The sequence below is a fragment of the Chrysemys picta genome, chromosome 4, assembly GCF_011386835.1.
Source record: "Chrysemys picta bellii isolate R12L10 chromosome 4, ASM1138683v2, whole genome shotgun sequence".
Classification (NCBI taxonomy): domain Eukaryota; kingdom Metazoa; phylum Chordata; order Testudines; family Emydidae; genus Chrysemys; species Chrysemys picta.
The window spans coordinates 96981931-97001825 of NC_088794.1; the positions used below are offsets into that span (position 1 = coordinate 96981931).

The following is a 19895-nucleotide window of genomic DNA, read 5'->3' on the forward strand; positions in this document are numbered from 1 at the left end:
CTACAACCATTTCTTCTATGAGGTCCTCACTACTCACCAAAACCAAATCTAAAATGGCATCCCTTCTTGTTGGTTCAGCAATTACTTGGTGAAGGAATCCATCGGCTATTGCATCTAGGAAAATCTGAGCCCTATTATTATTACTGGCACTTGTCCTCCAGTCTATATCTGAGAAGTTAAAGTCTCCCATGATCACACAATTCCTATTAGTATTTACTTCATTAAAAAGGTCTCTATCCATATCCAAATCAGATCCTGGTGGTCTATAGCACACCCCACGCACTATCTCAGGGGAGGCTCTAGTAGCTTTCTTCCCCAATGTGATTTTGCCCAGAGTCTGGTCTTATCCATTCCATCCCTTCTTATTTCTTTACAGTCTACCTCATCATTGCTATACAATGCTACTCCACCACCTTTGCCTTTATTTCTGTCTTTCCTAAACAGCACATACCCTTCAATACCTGTACTCCAGTCATGACTACTATTCCACCATGTTTCGTGGTGACAGTGCGATTCTCCTGTCTATCCCCTGTTCCCTCTGGCTGCTAGTCCTCTTGATTCCTATTCACCCTTGCAATCCTCTGCAACCCATCCCGTATCCTCCTGGGGCTCATGTTTGATGTTGATATCTCCATTGACTCTTCCCCTCTTCCTATAGGACTAGCTGCTCTTCTCTTCTTCCTTGCCCTCTCACCTTCAGCAACCACCTGCTGTGCCCCTTTTTCATTTTCCAACTCTGCAGACCTGTTCCTGAGCTCTATTTCTCCTTCACTAGCCCATCTTTTCCTCTGCCTGGTTCTCTTAGTCACATGCTTCCACCGTCCACTTTCCTCACCCAGCAGTCTCCCCTCAGAATTCTTTGGTCCTGCTTCCATCTGCAAGTCTGAGCTTTTCCATTCAGACTTCTCATGGACATTTTCTTAGGGAGCGGGCAGTGGTTCTTTCTCACCTTTTGGCCGGGGATAGTGGCAATGTGTCGTTTTTCCCGGCTGAGCGGACAGTACTGTGGGGAATGCGGCTACTACCTGCCATATCTGTTCTTGCTGCATAGGGTTGAGCTCTCGGCCAATGGCTACCATGCCTGGCTCCTCGTAGTTGCCAGCTAAGGGCCCAAGTTTGGGTTCTGGGGGGTATGGGGCAATCATAAAACCCTCGCGGTCCTTCCACACCTTCAGCAGGTTTACGTGGTATACTTGGGTGTCCCATCGACATCCGGCTCTCATAATCAATGGGCCCCACCCACCTAGGGTGACCAGCTGTCCTGATTTTATAGGGATAGTCCCCAAAAGGAGTGCCAATCACTGGTAAAGGCACCAAGGGGGCCCTGGGTACCCCCTTTGGGCTGGCCTTCTGGCACTCTGGGCAAGAGGTACAGTAATCCCAGACCTATTGGTGTATGCCTGGCCAGAAAAACCGTTGGGCTATTCTTAGGAAGGTCTTTTCTCGCCCCAAATGACCCACCCAGGGGACCGTGTGGGCTAGGCGGAGCAGCCCTCTTCAGAACCTTTGGGGGACCAACAATTGGCACACCTTGGCTCGGGTCTCTAGCTCCTGGGCCACTCGATAAAGTAAGTCTTTGTGGATCTCAAAATGGGGGCCTTAGGGCCGATATTGCCGAGGATGGACCTCTCCGTCCTGGCTGACCGCTTGTTCCCAGGCTCGACTAAGGCTGGAGTACCCTCTCTGTTCCTCCAAAAAATCTCCATCAATATCCAGCCACCTCGTCTCTTCCCCTGTCGGACCGTCAGTCGAGGCCTGGCTCTCCTTGGTTACTTCAGGCCCTCTCGATGTCCCCTCCAAAAGGTCGTGTGTCTCCCAAAGTGGGCTCTCTTCCTCTTCTCAGGCTGTCAACTCCACCCCCATATAAGACTGGTAAAACCCGGCCAGTTGCGGCCCAACACCACGGGGTACGCTAATCTAGGGGCCACCCCCATTAAGCAATGCAACTTCTGTTGGGCGACCTCCAGTTGCACCCAGACGGTGGGGTAAGACTTCACGTTTCCATGTATACATTGTAACTGTATCGGGGCCCCGGTGGAAAGGGAGTCCTCTACCAGTCCCATGCAAATGACAGTTTGGCTGCACCCCGAGTCCACCAGTGCTGAGGTTGGGGTTCCCTCCACTCGCACCGGGATCACCATCTTCATCGGCAGGTCCTTCCGGGCTCGTCGGTCCGTCCTTCTGGGCTTGTTGGTCCGCTGTCAGGACCTGTCCATAATTACAGTCCATGTAGGGGCACTCTCTCCTGAAGTGCCCCCTTTGTCCACACTGGTAGCATCTATCGCGATTCCCCTCCATGGGTAGGGTGCCTTGCGGTAGGCTTAACTCCCCAGACGGGTCCTCTTGGTCCCGGGACAGGTGCACCCCTGAGGGGCCCCGGGCCTTGGGGTTTGTTGGCAACCCCGACTGTCGAATGGGCAAACGGGGACCTCTTCCGCCGGTCATATGCACCATCCCTTCTGGAGGTCGGTCTCCCCCTCCTGAAGTCCTTGTCTTAAGACCCGCTCGCTCTTCCGGCTCCACCGCCATGTAGTCTTTGGCGAGGGACATAGCCTCTGTGAGGGTCTTCGGCCGGTGTTGCTGCACCCACTCCTTCCCCCCGATGGGCAGGATCCAGAGGAACTGCTCCAACGCCACAGTCTTGGCTACCTGGCAACTAGTACGGCGATCCGGCTCTAGCCACCTCCAACAGAGGTCGCGGACCTTCTGGGCTACTGCCCGTGGCCGGGCTCCTGGCGGATATTTCTCTCGATGCAGCCTCTGCCAGTACGTCTCTGGACTGATGCCCAGCTGGTCTAGGATGGCAGCCTTAACCTTCTCATATTGCATTGCCTCCTGTGGGTCAAGATTGCGGTAAGCGGCCTGCGCAGGGCCCGTTAAATACGGGGTGAGAATAGTGGCCCAATGTTAGAGGGGCCACTGAGTGGCCGTAGCTACCCATTCAAAAGTTACTAAGAAGGCCTCGGGGTCATCCCCATCTTAGTCAGCCGCACCAGTATTCCCCCGCAGCCCTCCCCTGGCCCTCCTCTGGCTGGGTTGGGGGGTAGGACTGGCTGCCATCTTCAACAAGGTCACCACCTGTTGAAAGAGTCAATCTTGACTTACTTGCTGCTGGGTGGCTAACTCCCGAACCAGCTATTGCTGAGATTCTTGTTGCTTTGCTGCCTGCAGTTACTGCTGTGCAGCCAGTTGCTGTAACAGCTGCGTCTGCTGTTGTTGCTGTTGTATAACCTGTTGCTGCAGGTTTTCCAGCAGCCATTTTAGGAGCTTGTACAGGTGGGTCCTTCTAGCAGGCCCTGGTCGATGCCCACATTCTCCACCATTTATGGCGGGTTTTGTACCTCGTCAACCCCTTCGATTCAAGGGAGGGTGAGGTTAACCCCGCCTCCTTGCATCTACATCGGTTCTACTACCTCCCCGGTAGTCAGGGCTGTATGGCCCAATGGCTGGAGTCTCTCTAAATGCTCTTCCCCTGGTGGGATAGTGCAGCCCAGCGGCCAGAGTTCATCTATCTCCTTGAGGTAAAAGAGGGGTCAGTGAACTATATCATCACCAAAAGGGGGGGAGGGGTTAGAGACCCCCAGTAGGGGATCCTGGGCCCACCCACCTTTACCAGGCTCCAACCCAGGGCCCTGTCAGTGACAGCGTGATCTGCCACGTGTCAGCGGGGAATCCTACCGCAACACGCTGCCCTCAGAATGGTGGGAGATACCACTCCCTTTCCCTTCCCTGGGTCACTTGCTACCCGTTCTCCAAACGTAGCAGTCCCTGTGGCATCAGGATTTCCAGGTTCTTCAGATTCTCCCTGGGGTTCCAATAGCTGCCGGCCTCTGGTCCCAGTCCCTAGCTCCTCAGCTCTCTCCGGTAAGGGTCGCAACTGCTCCTGGGCTGGAGCCTCTGCTAGACATCCTCCTTCCTCAGCCACCAGCCCTGACTGAGCAGCTATGCAGGCTTTTATACTTTACTCCCGGTTTGCGCATGCCCAGCAGAGCCTCAGGGGCGTGGCTTCTTCTGCCAGCAGGGAAGGGTTAACCCTCTCAGTCCCAGTGCGGGGCCAGTCCACCCTGTCACACATCCATACAAGTGGGCTGAAATAAGGTTGTTGGGTAACTAACTCTGGCATTTATTAACTTTTGAGTGCTTAACTCCGTAACCTTAATATTCTTCTAACATAATTTATCGGTGTGTGACTTTAGAAATACAGTGTGATCATGTAATTAAAGACTATTATGATGCATAATTGCCAGAGATAAAGTTTAGGTTAAGACTAAAGACTAAGCAGATTTTGTTTATTTTGTATCATATTTTTAAAAATCTGGTGTTATGGGAAGGCTAGAATAAAGAGAGTTGCATTTTTCTTTGAAGGAGTTAAAGTTCATGGTCATCCCCTTTCTTTCAGGGATGGAGTTCCTGATTTGCTGACCAATTACTGTGAAAGTTGTCTTTCCTACACACGAGTTCACTTTTGAGGTTGACAGTTTAAATTTTCCAGTGGAACATAGCTGTCATAGGAAATCATGATCACAGAGGCTGAGATGGTCCCTGTGCAACCTGCTGTCTGTTGGCTATGTTCCCTATTCACAACAGGGACACGTAGGTGTAATAACTCAATTCACCAATCTTTACAACAAGAAATAATTGATTGCCAGTAGCTGAGAAACCCTTTACCTGCCCACATTAATGTAACATATTTAAAAATGTAACTATATATCTGAATAAGTTAACATTCGTAAATTTACTGGGAACCTTAAAGTATATATATTTCAAAAATATATTACTCAGATTGATTTTAATAAACTAGGAAGCTAAAATTTCACCCAATCTAAGAGACAAATTTGCAAAATTACTTTATCCCAACTGCCTATAATTTGCACGCACCGTTATTTGTGCAATGAAACAATTTGCATGTCCAAGCACCTAAATCAGCCAGTTAAAAGCTACCTATTCTGCATGAACAGATGATATGTTCACGCAGCTTCAGAGAGGTTTTTGAAAATTTGACCCCAGACATTGCAGGACTGGTTTGCACGAATATAAATTTGGAAACTCCTAATTTTGAACAAAATAAAAATTACCATCAGAAGCTGACAATAAAATACTTTCCCCCTCTCTCCTAATATTAGAATTATTTTAGATATTGGCAGAAACTTTCCCCCTTCAGAAAATAAACTTCTGATTTTCCTCTGTCTTTCTCAGGCACGTTGAGCTGACAGCTCCACAAGCAAGATGGCTGCCATCAAAAACCAAAGCCTTCAGCTGAGGGTCATGTGATCTAATCTCTCTTCTTTAGGATCTCTATGAACACAGCAGCAAGCAGTCTAACAGCCAGTGCTGCAAGCAGACTTGCTGAAAGCTCTGAAGACCTGAAGGTTTTCTGCAATCTGTGGAGCGTTAAGAATACGGATAGATGAAATGCATGTTGATTCTATTACTTGGATGCTCCGTCATGTATTATAATTTTTAAAGAGAATTGTGCTTGATCTGGGGGTACACTCACAGAAGGTCACATAGGATTATGGTGGGTTTTTTTGGTTCATTGAAGACTGGAGTGGTATCTGTTTTAGGATTTAAAAATTATATTTCATGGGAACCAGCTGGTGCTCTGTGGAAGCCATTGGACATTCATTTACTTTCCTCTGAATGGAGTTTAAGTGTCTTCTTACTATCAAGTGAGCAAGAACATATATGCAAAATTAATTCATTTTTCACAGTAAGAAAAGTGGATATAGTGTGTTAGGACAGTTGTAGGGGACTTAGCACTGAAAAAGAGATGCTTTTCCTCTCTTTTTTGAAAAAGCTAAGCAAAGACTGAGAACAGGGGGAAATAACATAGTTGATTTTTCTGTAAGTTTTCCAATCCTATTTTAATGTACAATAAGTTGTTTTTATTATGATCTGCTGGGAGGGCGATGTATGGTGTGGACTGGATTTTTCTCATTCATGTTTGTTGTGGTAAAACATGCTGAGGAAACACTGTGACATGGAGAAACAAGAAATATGGAAAAAGTAATAGCAGGGCAGAGTCATGTTTTTTCCCCTTCTTTCCTTTCCTGAGTATAATGATTCATGAGGTAGAGACATGACAACTCAAACCTGCTTTCCAGGACACAAATTCAGTGAAGACTTTGCTGGGTACAATCAACTTGGCTTTATTCACAAAAGCAGTTCTTTTGCCTGTACGCTCTGTTCAGTGGAAAGCATTGGTTCAATCATGTGTGATTATTAGGTAGGGAGAAGGAAGAAAGAACACTCACCATGGGGTACAATGGAAGCTGGATTTCAAGAAATGAAAGTGACCATGCCCTCTATCAGGATGTCACCAGAGCTTTAGAAATTAGGAATGTGTCTAATACACAAATTGTGTGGAACAATAAAAGCTACAATGGGATCGGACCCTTGGAAAATGGGGAGTACAGTGAGGAGCAAACCTACAGACATTTCACTACCACTGTGCAAATTGTCATCTTTATAGGCTCTCTACTGGGTAAGTAAGCATTGTTGCAGTTTTTCTGTTATGTGGGTTTACTGGTGGCTGCAGTCTGTGACCCACACCCAAACAATAATTACTGTGGTCACAAATTACTACTACACAGGCAACTCTTGGTTGTCATTTTAGGTTTTTGCTGTCTCCTTAAGTGGAATTAATAAAGTGTGCCTTCGAGTTTTCTGTAGGTTTCTGATGCTCTCTGTAATATAGATTACAGCTATCAAAAATTAGTCAGTTGAAATTGCCTTGATATGCATATGTATTATTTAGTAAACTTTCCCTTGGGAATTCAAATAAATGAAAGGATAATGCATTGAGTGTGCTCTTATTTTCAAAGGTAATGGGATATACAGTAATTATAATAAAAATTAATTTAAAATGTTTTGGATAAATGATACTGAATTTTTATATTTGAGACTGTCAATTTTACATTGGTCTCCTGCAGATTTCAACTGAATCCTTTGTAAATGTTTGTGCTGTAAGTTATCCATGTGATATTGTACTTATTTGCTATGTAATAGCTAACAAATTAAAATAATTAAGATCATATACAGTTTAGATACATGGAAGTAACTGCTAATATATTATTACATAACTTTACCCATTTGTATATATTTGCTTTCTAAGGATTTGTAATGTGGCATTTTGTTATCAATTACATTTTCTTTTCTTTCAAGAGACAAGCCAAGACAGGCATTAGAAACAGTTTTGTCTGTCATACCTGTAGGTGATCTTGATTTATACAGTTTGGGAGCTCAATACAATAGATTTTAATAAAATGCCACTAAGAGGTAAGTCATGCAAAGCCAATTTATTTTAATAAGATGAGACTTTTCACATAGGAGCTGATCCTGAGAGCTATTGAGCACCTGTGGCTTTGACTGAGTTCTAAGGGACTTGCAGATGGTCCCCACCTCTCAGGATGAGGCTACAGTCTTTTGGACACAACTGACTGAACGTTTTCAGTGGTGCTAGGATATATTTTGGTGGTGGTGATAATTTTAAAAATTAACTTCTCCCTGGTAACAATTCATATTTCTTTAGTCTACCTTAAATGATTATACTGAATAGTTTCCTTTCTAAATACAGAATAAGAAAAGTCTTGTGATAAAGACATTGGACTAGGACTCATATTCAAGTTCAATTTCTAGCTCTGCCACAGCCTTGCTGTGTGACACTGAGTAAGTCACTTACTCTTTGAGCCTTAGTTTCCCCTTCTATAAAATGGAGATAATTCTTCTTTTCTTCTGCCTTTTGTCTGTCTTGTCTATTCACACTGTAAGCTCTTTGTGGTATGGATTCCCTTACTAGGAGTTTGTACAGTTCCTAGCACAGTGGATCCACCGATTCTGTCAAAGTCTCTAGGTCAGTGGTTCCCAAACTGGGGTTTGCAAAATGTTACAGGAGGTTCTCGGGAGGAAAAAATTCCCTAATGGCAGACAGAGCTGTCCCTAGGGACCCTGGACAGCAGGGGGCCAGCAGCCTGGAGCCCCTGGACTTCCAAGAGCTAAGCAGATCAAAGCAAGCATATCTATCACACTGAGGAGGTTTAAACTTCAAGACTCCTTATAAGAAACAGAAAGGGAGGTGGATATTTTTTGCTGTTTTTAAAATTAAATAGGCAGCTAGTATTGTTTTTAAAATTATTATGAAGAACAAGTTTAAGCTTTGTTGTAATGTGCGTTGTTTGCCTGGACTGCTCAAGACCTGAATGCTTGTGTAAGAGGAACAATTTGAGTTGGCTTCTTAAATACCTTCATGCTGTTTCACATCTGATACTCGATGAAATATAGGAGCCTTGTCTTATAACCGGCTTATTCAAAGTGATACAAGCTACTAAAGTGAGATCTTGGAAGAGTGCCATTTTCATAATGTAATAAAAATACTATAATGATAAATAATTAATAATAAATAGTGTGTAATAAGCATGTCATAAAAACAAATTTTATATTTCCAAGATCACTGCTTTTATAATTTATACTCAGGTAAAGGGGAAAATCCCTGGAAACATTCGTTTTTAGGAGGGGGTTTGCAAGACTTGACATTTTAGTGAAAGGGATTAACAGGTTGTTAAAGTTCGGGAACCACTGCTCTAGGTGCTATTGTAATACAAGTAATGATATGTATACTCAGTTAAGCCCCAGTCCTAATATTGGCATTCATGAATCAGACTCCAGAAAAAAAAATCAGGCTTAAAAATGAGATTTTTAAATACAATTCATTTGCCTTCTGTTTCTTGAGGCTTTAGAATAGCATGGGGTTGTCTAGTCAGATTTTTCTCTACAGGTATGAGAGCTAAAAACTTTATTTTCATGTAATTGGTGTCTTCCCAGGAATTGGGCTTTAAGGAAAAATACTAAATTTCACAAGACTTGTAATAAAATCATGAGAGTTGGCAACATTGCAATCTGATTCACCCAGCAAGACCCCCAGTGAAGTAACTGAGGCTTTGGCATAGGTGCAAGGGTGCATCTGCAGATTAGATTGCAGTCTGGGGCCTTTGTCAGCTTCCTTTGTCTGTGCAGGTCTTTTACACAACAAAAAAGGAGGGGAAGACTTTTTTAAATAGGAAAATGTGATTGAAAATCAACACAAATGGTCAGGGGGCTTGGAGCAGATGTAGTATCTAAAACTACTACTACCTCTTAAGTTTTGAAAATCCATTCTCCCTATATATGTCTCTGCTGCACTGAATCACTAACTCTTTTAAGTACTTATGACTTCCTATTATCATAATATCTGAGTACCTCCCTCTATTGAATGTACTTATCCTCACAACACCCCTGTGTGGTAGGGAAGTTAGACTATTTCCATTTTACAGATAGGAGACTGAGTCACAAAGAGCTGAGAGACAAAGGGACTAGTCCAAAATCACACAGGAAGTCTGTAATACAGAGCAGGGAATTGAACCCCAATCCCTTGAGTTCCAGGCTAGTGCCCTAATCACTGAATCATCCTTCCTGTCTGACAGAACAGCTGTGTACAGATATTGCAGATAGCACTGTGTTGAATGTAATTTCAGGATGTAGAGGGTTTGTCATTTGTTTCAGGTCACTTGAATGGAAGCTGATCCTACAAACATGTAAGCATGTTGTTAACTTCCCAGGGTAAAGTTATGCAAATGCTTAAATATTTGCTGGATTAGGTGTCTATATGGTGTGGAATTACTTTGTAATCTTTAAGATTAAACCCTGTGAAACTGTAGCTGTAATATAAACCTAGGGACCAGATCCACAAATCAATACTCATGTGAGCACCCTCATTACCTTAAATTCCCATATGTAGATTGAGCCCTACAAGAAAATTTAACAGTAACAGGTCTTTTTAAAGAAAGATGTATAACGTTTTTTTTTTTCTTTAATACCTGTGACTTGTGGGAAGACTTGTAACAGTAGGTGGTATATTTATGTTAGTTTTTCCTTTAATATGTGAAGAGGTTGTTAGTGTGAATGGTTTTGGTATTTGACTTTAGTTTTCTACACAAAGTAAACAAACAGCTCCAGTAATTTTTTCTTTATGGATAATGTTAAAAATACATTAACAGTACATTCGCAGATGATATATTTTATAATTTAATTGATAATATTAGATTAGCAGATGTTAGTTTGCTTTAAAGGGGAATGGATCCCAGCTGTCACTAGCCTGCCAAGGCCTGAATATGGACAGTGGCTTTTAAATATGTGACAGGGTTTAACTGGTAGACACAAACCAAAAATATCAGAAGGGCATGCAATGATGTGGGGCTCATTATTATTTTTTTAAATGTGTAAATATTTTGAATAACCTTCATTTTCTACTTCAGCATTTCTGACATGAGTAATAAAGAATCAGAGAATGCCAGGTTTTGACTGGACAAACATGAACTTTGGTCTAAAAATCCTTTTTATAATTTAGTGCAGTTAGATGAGATAATTATGTTAATGTAGCGGCCAAACTTGTGCTACAGTTTTACACACACACACAAAAATTATGAAGTTTTGGGTCTTGCTCTACAGGCCTTTCTCTGGGGCAAAGCAAACCCACCACTCTTCCTTCTCCACTGCCAGTGTGGAAGGCTGTGACTTAAGTGTAACAGGTAGATGGATCACTGTGGCCAGGTCCTTGACTGGAAGGAAGGGGTGAAGTTTCCTAGCAAGCTGGATGTGAAAGGAGGCATTTTTAGATACTCATGCTACCTAGTTACCCAGCCTTAGTAAACAGAACCCCGAGACATTACACCGCTTTGATAAAAGGAGGCTGTATACCTTCAATGGAAGGGGCAGACAACATCTTGGGTAGCTCTTCAAAGAATTTCTCCTTTTCAACCAGCATTACTTGTACAGCTTCAGCTCATCATCCAAGAGCTGATTTCTTGTAGGAATTCTAACATTTTCGTAGTGATGGTAGTTGTATCATTTCAGAATACATCAGCATACTATTGACCGCTGAGCCTGTAGTATCTTGCTGCCTTTGCCAGTGGTCTCATGTGGATCCTGTAGAGAAGAAGGGGTAGCATGTGGGACCCTGCAGGTGAAGACCTTTGGAGAGAAGGAGCAGTTATTCATCACCACTCTCAGCTCTACTACAGAGGAACAATTGCAGCTATTGTAATGCTGGGACATCTTCTCATGTGAAATCAATACTTTTTGGTCCACTGTGTCAATAACTGCATAAAATTCCAGCAGTATGATCATGGAGATCTTATGGCCCTGGACACAGGCCAGAAGGTTGTCTTTTAGTGCTACTAGAACTGTCTCAATAGCTGTGCCCTTGTTGAAGCATCCAAGATATAGGCTGATGTCCTATATTGTTGGTGCTTGATGGCTACTTCTTTCTCAGTTATTTTACCCGGGAATAGGAGCTTTGAGATAAGATGGTAGTTAGATAGGTCTTCAAGGCTGGGTGATCAATTCTTGAGAATTGGGCAACTATGGCAGTTTTCAAGGAGTTTGGTAGGCATGCAGCTCTGATGGAGGAATTGGCTATCTCCATTAGTTACTCCTGAGGGCATTCTGTGCCAAAAAAATAAAAATTCGGCGCTCAATATTTTAAAATTCTGCAAATTTTATTTGTCAAACAAATGTGGAAGCTCCAGCATGGTACTGGGGAGTACAGGCCACTGGCTGCACAGAGGTGGGAGAGCACTCTGCAGCTCCCCGCGAGGACATGGACTCAGCAATAAGGTTGCACCCAACCGTGACACAGCGCAAGGGTTGGGCCTGCACCAGAAATACCCCAGGGCCCTGTCCTTCCATGCCAGGTGCACAAGGTGTGAGGAGGCAGGTTCAGCCTGGCAGGATCCAAGTGTGGAGGGGTGTAGTGTGGGGGGATCCAGGGGTGGGTTGAGAGGGTTCTGTGTGGGGCAATCTGGGTGCAGATGGCTCAGTGTGGGATCTGGGTGTGTGTTGGGGGATCTGGATGCACAGGGGCTCTTGTGTGTGTGGGGGGGTGGTCTGGGTGCAACAGTAATGGGACTTTGCAGGGGGTCCAGGTAAAGGTGGAGGGAAGTGATTATTCCTCTCTATTCAGCAGTGGTGAGGCCACATCTGAAGTATTGCATCCAGTTTTGGGCCCCCCACTACAGAAAGGATGTGGACAAATTGGAGTGAGTGCAATGGAGGGCAACGAAAATGATCAGGGGGCTGGAGCACATGACTTATGAGGAGAGGCTGAGGGAACTGGAGTTATTTAGTCTGCAGAAGAGACGAGTGTGTGTGTTGGGGGGGATTTGATAGCAGCCTTCAACAACCTGAATGGGGGTTCCAAAGAGGATGGAGCTCAGCTGTTCTCAGTGGTGGCAGATGACAGAACAAGGAGCAATGGTCTCAAGTTGCAGTGGAGAAGGTCTAGGTTGGATATTAGAAAACATTATTTCACTAGGAGGGTGGTGAAGCACTGGAATGGGTTACCTAGGGAGGTGGTGGAATCTCCATCCTTGGAGGTTTTTAAGGCCCGGCTTGACAAAGCCCTGGCTGGGATGATTTAGTTGGTGTTGGTCCTGCTTTGAGCAGGGCGTTGGACTAGATGACCTCCTGAGGTCTCTTCCAACCCTAATCTTCTATGATTCTATGATTGATAAGGTGGTTGGGATTCATGGGTGTGGGGTCTGGGTGTGGGGGGGAATAGAACTCAGCTGGGGGTCTGGATGTGGGGGAGTCCAGATGCTGGGGGAGTGGGACTCAGTGGGGGTGGGGATCCAGGTGCAGCTGGTTGGGGCTCGGTGGGGTGGGGATCTGGGTGTGGGTGGCTCATCAGGGTGGTCCAGGTGCAGGGGGAGTGGGGCCCAGCAGGGGGGTTCTGGGAGTGTGTGGGGGGTGAGGCTCAGCGGGAGGGGCTGGCTATGATGGGATCTGGATGGATTGGGTGGATGGGGGAGCAGCTCCCCATACAGTGATCCTTCCCCCTGCAGCTGAGGAGCGATGGTTGTAGGAAGCAGGACAGGGGAGTTTGCAGAGCTTCCTGGAGCCTGGGGAGAAATCTGGGGTGGGAGTCTGACCCAGCCCCAGATGCCGTGCAGAGGAAGAGGAAGTCCCATCCTGCCCAGCCGGGACTAGCAGCTGAGCCGGGTGTAGGATAGGAGCCACCAGATGGGTCTTTCTCAGTCCCACCTCCTGCCCCACAGTGATTTACCTGTCCTGGGCACCCAAAACATACAGCTAGGTAGGGTCACATGACTGCTGTTGTGGCTTCCCTTTCCTTCTTCATCAGAAAGTCATTTTTCTGCAGGGAAGCAAAGAAATCTGTGGAGGAAATGAATTCTGTGCATGTGCAGTGGCACAGAATTACCCCAGGAGTAATTAGTAATGGGCATACTTGTTCTTGACTGGCTTTCCCCAGAGGGGAAATGGATTTTCCAGGAGGGGAATGGGTCCATTTCACAGGTTGTGGGTCAAATATTTTTTCAGAGCTTCTTGAACTTTGGCATATGTGATGGGGCCAAACTCTCTCAAGGGTGATGTGGATACTGTGATCTAGTGAGGGGTAGAATTTTCTTTCAGTTGGTTCCATACATATTCAGTTCCTTATCAGCGAAGCATGCTGACAATCTTCACACTTGTTAGCCCAGACATCAGAGTCAAGACTATGCTATCTGAGTTGATAAGCCAATTTATTAGGTGAAATAGCTCTGCTGGCCATGATTCTGCTGCATTGATTGTGGTGGAGAGAAGGCTTGTTTAACTGCATTGGTATAATCATGTAAGAGTTGTTTGTGCTACTGACAGATGGATTCAGATTTATTTATTTGCACCACTGTTCTAACTTTCTACCTGTGCATTTCATCTACTGTAGTTCATCTCTGAACCATGGTGATCTTTGTCATTGTGGGGGGAGTGAGCAGTTTGGGGCCAAGGCCACACTGACCGTGGATATTAGGTGACTGTAGTGTTATACTGACTCATTGGCCCTGTCTTTGTGTGGCTTATTCTCAGAGTGAGTTTGAAACCTAGTGAGTTCAGGATCCTGCACTGGCACACCAGCTTTAGTTGGCCCTAGTGAGAAGGAGGGAATGGATTCAAATGGATAGCAGTCTTTGAGACACAGACCTCACAGTAGACACCTTTTTATCCCCATTTGGTTCAGCTGCTTCCAACAGGCTGGCTCCTACATACTCCAGTTCATAGCCTCCTCCTCACTGAGCTGCAGTTGGCTCAACCTTCAGATGGTGACCATGGGTGTGTCCTGCCACATAGTTTGGCCATACTGAAAGCTTCCTATATAGATTCAGAATGGCTACTGAACACATATTCTGACTACACACCCCAGATTCTGGATGGTTCTAGCTCCTCCATCAGAGTCACTCCACCTGGCCCCAGCAAGTGTGTAGTCACATAGTCCCCCCGCCCCCTCCAAAAAAAACCCAAGAAACTATATAGCTTTGCCACTGTTTCTTCCCTTGTTTGCAGTCATTAAGGACATTACATAAAATCTTATTTTGCTGTGTTACAAATTAAATTATGTAAGATAAACACTTTTACATTTGTAAGCTTTTCTCTGAAAATTCTGGGAGAGGTAACAGATTCCCTAGTAAGGCCAGCCTTACAGTTTAAGAAATTCTGCAGTATATGTCTGTTTGCTTTGATGAGATATAGTTTGAGGTCAACTACCTAGTGCGTACTACTCATCTCTATGAACAGAACTTTTATCTCAGATCTGGTGCTTTTTTTCTGCTGATAGTATGCTAGATAAATAGATAGATACCTACAACCTATCAGTTAACTCATGCCTTGTTTACCCACAAACTTGCATCAGTTTAATTAAACTAATTTAAGTAAATCATTGTAAAAAGGTGTTTGGACCTTCTTATTTCAATTGGAGAAGTTGGGTTCAATTTACAAGTTTAAACTTACCTTTTGCACTGGCTTAAAATCACCTTAAGATGACAACTGCAACTGTGTGTAGATAAACCCTTAGTAATTCAGGATCTTATTGTTCCCTTCCATATGCAAATCACACCCGTCCTGTTCTGAATGGAAAATAGCATCACTGGACCCTGCAAAGGGTGCTCTGTGATTTGTATAGCTCAAGCCAATGGGTGGTGGTCTGGGGAGAGGAGTGGACAGACAGTGGATGAGTCTGTGAGGATGTTGTGCCCTTCTACCAGCCTAGCAAAGATTCATCACAGAGAATGATACATCCTATCTGTGGATCCTCTTTTGAGAGGGAGAGGAGTCATATAAGTAGCTGGAGATGGGAGAGGCTGGTGTTAGTCACAGAACCAGCACAGAGATACAAGGCCATCTTATGGATGGCTCAAGCCTCCTACTAATCCCCTGGGATTCATTAGCATCCCAGGGGTTCATAGGGTGGTGGGCAGGTTCCATAGCCTGGCTGCAAAGAGGCAGATTCTACCAGCCTGACGATCTGGGAGAAGTCTCTGAACTCTGTGGCTATTCCCTCCTCTTTAATCCTCTCCTCCAGATTTTCCTGCTGGAGGGGAGGACTGGGTTTCCTTTTTCACCACAGCTCTTCTCAGCTTGGAACATTTGACACAGATTTGGTCTATAAAAAAGTTCAGGATGATGGTTGGCAGATTTTATCAAAAAAATGTGTGTGTATTTAATTTGCTTATTCAAAACTGAGCATAATTAGACATTATAAAGCCGATTTATAATGATTTATGATTTTTTCCCCTCTTAACGTGTTCATGAAGCTGCAGTTTTAGAATATACATCAATGATTTTTTTTCTTTTTGGAAGGGCAGGGGATTCCGGAAACTTTATTTGTATGGTGTGGAGAATGAGGGAGTTATGTATATTCTTTTTTTTATAAATATAATGTGCACCTCAATTTACCTGTGTAATATTATCCCTCATGGCTGCATTGAGTTAAATCAAAGGAAGCTGTGTGGAGGGGAGACGGACCAACAGGAAACCAAACAATGGCAAATATAAGTGACATTATTAAGGGCACAAGAGCAAACTATCCCACTGTGTACGAAAGATAGGAAGTATGGGAAAAGACCTCACTGGCTTAACCAGGAGCTCTTCAATGCTCTGAAACTCATAAGAGACCTACAAAAAGTGGACACTAGGTCAAATTACAAAGGATGAATATAAACAAATAACACAAGAATGTAGGGACAAAATTAGAAAGGCCAAGGCACAAAACTAGATTAAACTAGAGAAAACATTCTATAAATAAATTAGAAGCAAGAGGAAGACTAAGGACAGGGTAGGCTTGTTACTCAATGGGGGAGGGGAACAACAGTAGAAAATGTGGAAATGGCAGAAATGCTAATGACTTTGTTTACATTTTCACCAAAAAAGTTAGTAGTGATTGGATATCTAACTTAGTGAATGCCAGTGAAAATGAGGTAGGAGCAGAGGCTAAAATAGGGAAAGAACAAGTTTAAAAATTACTTAGACAAGTTAGATGTCTTTAAGTCACCAGGGCCTGATGAAATGCATCGCTAGAATACTCAAGGAGCTGACTGAGGAGATATCTGAGCCATTAGTGATTATCTTCGAAAAGTCATGGAAAATGGGAAAGATTCTAGAGGACTGGAAAAGGGCAAATATAGTGCTCATCTATAAAAAGGGAAATAAGGACAACGCAGGGAATTATAGACCAGTCAGCTTAACTTCAGTACCCGGAAAGATAATAGAGCAAATAATTAAGCAATCAGTTTGCAAACACCTAGAAGATAATAAGGTGATAAGTAACAGAATGGATTTGTGAAAAACAAATCATATCAAACCAACCTAATAGCTTTATTTGACAGGGTAACAAGCTTGTGGATAGGGGAAAGCAATAGATGTGGTATATCTTGACTTTAGTAAGGCTTTTGATACTGGTTTGCATGACCTTCTCATAAACAAACTAGGGAAATGCAACCTAGATGGAGCTGCTATAAGGTGGGTGCATAACTGGTTGGAAAACTGTTCCAGACAGTAGTTATCAGTGGTTCACAGTCAAGCTTGAAGGGCATATTAGAGTGACCAGATGTCCCAATTCTTATAGGGACAGTCCCACTATTTGGGGCTTTTTTTCTTATATAGGCCCCAATTACCCTCCACCCCCTTTGCCACTCTTTCTTCTGCTCTACTCTGCACTGATTAGGCCTCAACTGGAGTACTGTGTCCAGTTCTGGGCACCACATTACAGGAAAGATGTGGACAAATTGGAGAAAGTCCAGAGAAGAGCAACAAAAATGATTAAGGGTCTAGAAAACATGACTTATGAGGGAAGATTGAAAATGTTGGGGTTGTTTTGTCTGGAGAAAAGAAGACAGAGGGGACATAACAGTTTTCAAGTACATAAAAGGGCGTTACAAAGAGGAGGGAGAAAAAATGTTCTCCTTAACCTCTGAGGATAGGACAAGAAGCAATGGGCTTCAATTGCAGCAAGAGTGGTTTAGGTTGGACATCAGGAAAAACTCGCTAACTGTCAGGGTCATAGGCACTGACTCCGTGGGTGCTCCTGGGCTGGAGCACCCATGAGGAAAAACAAATTAATGGGTGCATAGCACCCACTGGCAACTAGTTACCCCCTCCCTCCCAGTGTCTGCCACCTGCTGCAATCAGTTCTTTCGCGGTATGCAGGAAGCTCTGGGGGGAAGGAGCAGGGATGGGGCACACTCAGGGTATGGGGCAGAACTGGGTGGGAAGGGCGGGGGTGGGGACTTGGGAGAAGGGTTGGGGTGGGGGCAGAGCAAAGGCAGGAAGAAGTGGGATGGGGGTGGGGGCTTGAGGGGAAGGGGTTGGGTGGAGTGGGTGGAGAGGAAGTTGGCGCCTATGGTCAGGGTGGTTAAGCGCTGGAATAAATTGCCTGGGGAGGTTATGGAAATTCCGTCATTGGAGATTTTTAAGAGCAAGTTAGACAAACACCTTCAAGGATGGTCTAGATAACACTTGTCCTGCCATGAATGCAGGGGACTGGACTAGATGACGTCTTGAGGTCCCTTCCAGTCCTACAATTCTATGATTCTACAAGGTACCATCCAGAGAAAACCAGGGTCCTTGGAGAAGCTATTAATTGGGGAATATCCCCAGTCTGACTCGAACTAGGCTGGCAAGGTTTACTGTTCCTAGGCCAAACCTAGGATCAAAGATGTTGCTAAAACTTTAAAGATGCTGGCCTAGGGAACAGGGCCGGCTCCAGGCACCAGCGAATGAAGCAGGTGCTTGGGGCGGCCAATGGGAAGGGGCGGCACGTCCGGGTCTTCTGCGGCAATTTGGCGGCAGGTCCCTCAGTCCCTCTCGAAGCGAAAGACTCGCCACCGAATTGCCGCTGAGAAATGAAGCGGCCCGGTTGAGCTGCAGCCGAAGTGCTGCTGATCGTGGCTTTTTTTTTTTTTTCTTCCTTCGCTGCTTGGGGCTGCAAAAAAGCTTGAGCCGGCCCTGCTAGGGAAGAAGCAGGGGTCAAGTGGGCTGTCAGCAGCTCCCTAAGGAGAGATGGAGACAGACACACCAAGGAGGAGATGCAGAAAGTAGGGTTTCTCTCCCAACCCAGAGATGGAGGTAACCGGGCTGAATGGAACACACCAAGCTTGCAAGGAAAGAGTAAGGTTGTTGTTTAGCATAAGTAGTTAGCACATATTGTAAGGGACCATTCAAGGTAGAGTGGCCCATTAACATCTCTGCAGTCTTAGGACAAAAAGAGGGGGGTAATGGGTTACAGGTTGTTGTAATAAACCATAAATCCAGTGTCTCTCTTCAGGCCATGATTTTTAGTCTAGCAGAATAATGAATTTAAGCTCCCAGGTTCATCTTTTGAAGGTGTTGTGCAGGTTTCCTCTGAGGATGAGGACTGATAGGTATATAGAGTGACTGCTTTGTGAAAAGTGTTCACCTACCAATGATAGGGCATTCATTTGAGAGCACAGTGATTGTCTGGGTTAACCCACATAGTTTAGTGGGGCATTTAGTGCACAGAATGAGGTATTCCACATGTTGTGATAGGCATGTGTAGGATCCATGGATCTTGAAAGGTGAATTGTGGGGGACGTTGTTGATCGTTGTAGCAGTGGAGATATGTCTGCAGCTTTTGCATCTGTTGTTCTGGCAGTCTGGTGCCGCTTTGAGTTGGTGTGTCCTGATATGTGGGGAGTTTGCTTCTGATGATGAGCTTGGAGAGGCAGGGGGGAGGGGTTGTCTGAAGGCCAGAAGTGGGGGTTCAGGAAATATTTCTTTCAAGATGGGGGTCCCCATCAAATATGGATTGTAGTTGTTTGTTGATACCCTATATGGGTTCCAGTGTGGGGTGGTTGGTAACAACTAGGGGTCTGCAGTCGGAGGTGATTTTATTTTTGTATTGAAGCAGGTTATTTTGGGGTATTTGGATGGCCCATTCCAATATGCGATTTACTTCTCTAATGGAGTGTCTTTGTTTGGTGAAGGTGGTTTTAAGTGTGTTAAGCTGTATATCCTGGACTTTCTCCTCCGAGCATATTATGTGATACCTGAGTGCCTGGATGTTGATAATAGATTTCTTGGTGTATTTTGGGGTAGTTACTGGATCTGTGAAGGGAGGGGTGGCGATATTCTGGGTTTCTTGCATATGGTTGTCTGTAGGATTCTATTGTTGAAGCTGACTGTGATGTCCAGGAAGTTGATGCTAGTGTGGGAGTGTTCCAGAAAGAGTTTAATGAACAGGTGGTGTTGTTGACGTTGTGGTAGAAATCTATGAGGGAGTTTAAACCGTCTGTCAGAACCAGCTTTAATTAGCTTGCCGCACACATGTCCTGTGAGGAAAAGGGCTTATAGGTGCCAAACAGTGTTGGGCCTGTCACGTTAATACAGTTGGTAAATGGGGACTGCAGTCCAGAGATCTAGTCTGAGTGGTAGGACTAGAGGTGTGAAAGTAATGAAATCTGTCCCCAAAGGGGTGCTCTCAAGAGGGACTAAAAGGGGTCTAAGGCATGGCTCACCTGTAATCATGACACATGGCGAGGTCTACTAAGGGTAATACAGAGATTATGACAATTAAA

At 44.7% G+C, this 19895-nt stretch overlaps 2 protein-coding genes across 2 annotated transcripts in view; one reads left to right on the forward strand and one right to left on the reverse strand.

Annotated features, from left to right (window-relative positions):
* Nucleotides 1-1917: 1917 nt before the first annotated feature.
* LOC112059098 (zinc finger protein 232-like) lies at nucleotides 1918-2829 on the reverse strand. Its single transcript, XM_024102587.1, has one exon. It carries the CDS (start codon nucleotides 2827-2829, stop codon nucleotides 1918-1920), a length of 912 nt encoding a protein of 303 aa, XP_023958355.1.
* A 2470-nt stretch (nucleotides 2830-5299) lies between these two features.
* GPR176 (G protein-coupled receptor 176) overlaps nucleotides 5300-19895 on the forward strand; it is an 89059-nt gene continuing 74463 nt past the window's right edge. The window contains exon 1 of the mRNA XM_005303991.5: nucleotides 5300-6484. Coding sequence (XP_005304048.2) covers nucleotides 6256-6484 — 229 coding nt within the window. The 5' untranslated portion in view covers nucleotides 5300-6255. The remainder of the gene's footprint in view (nucleotides 6485-19895) is intronic.

Coding starts and splice junctions, on each gene's coding strand:
- LOC112059098 (XM_024102587.1), bottom strand. CDS start 2,829: ATGCAATATGAGAAGGTTAAGGCTGCCATCCTAGACCAGCTGGGCATC.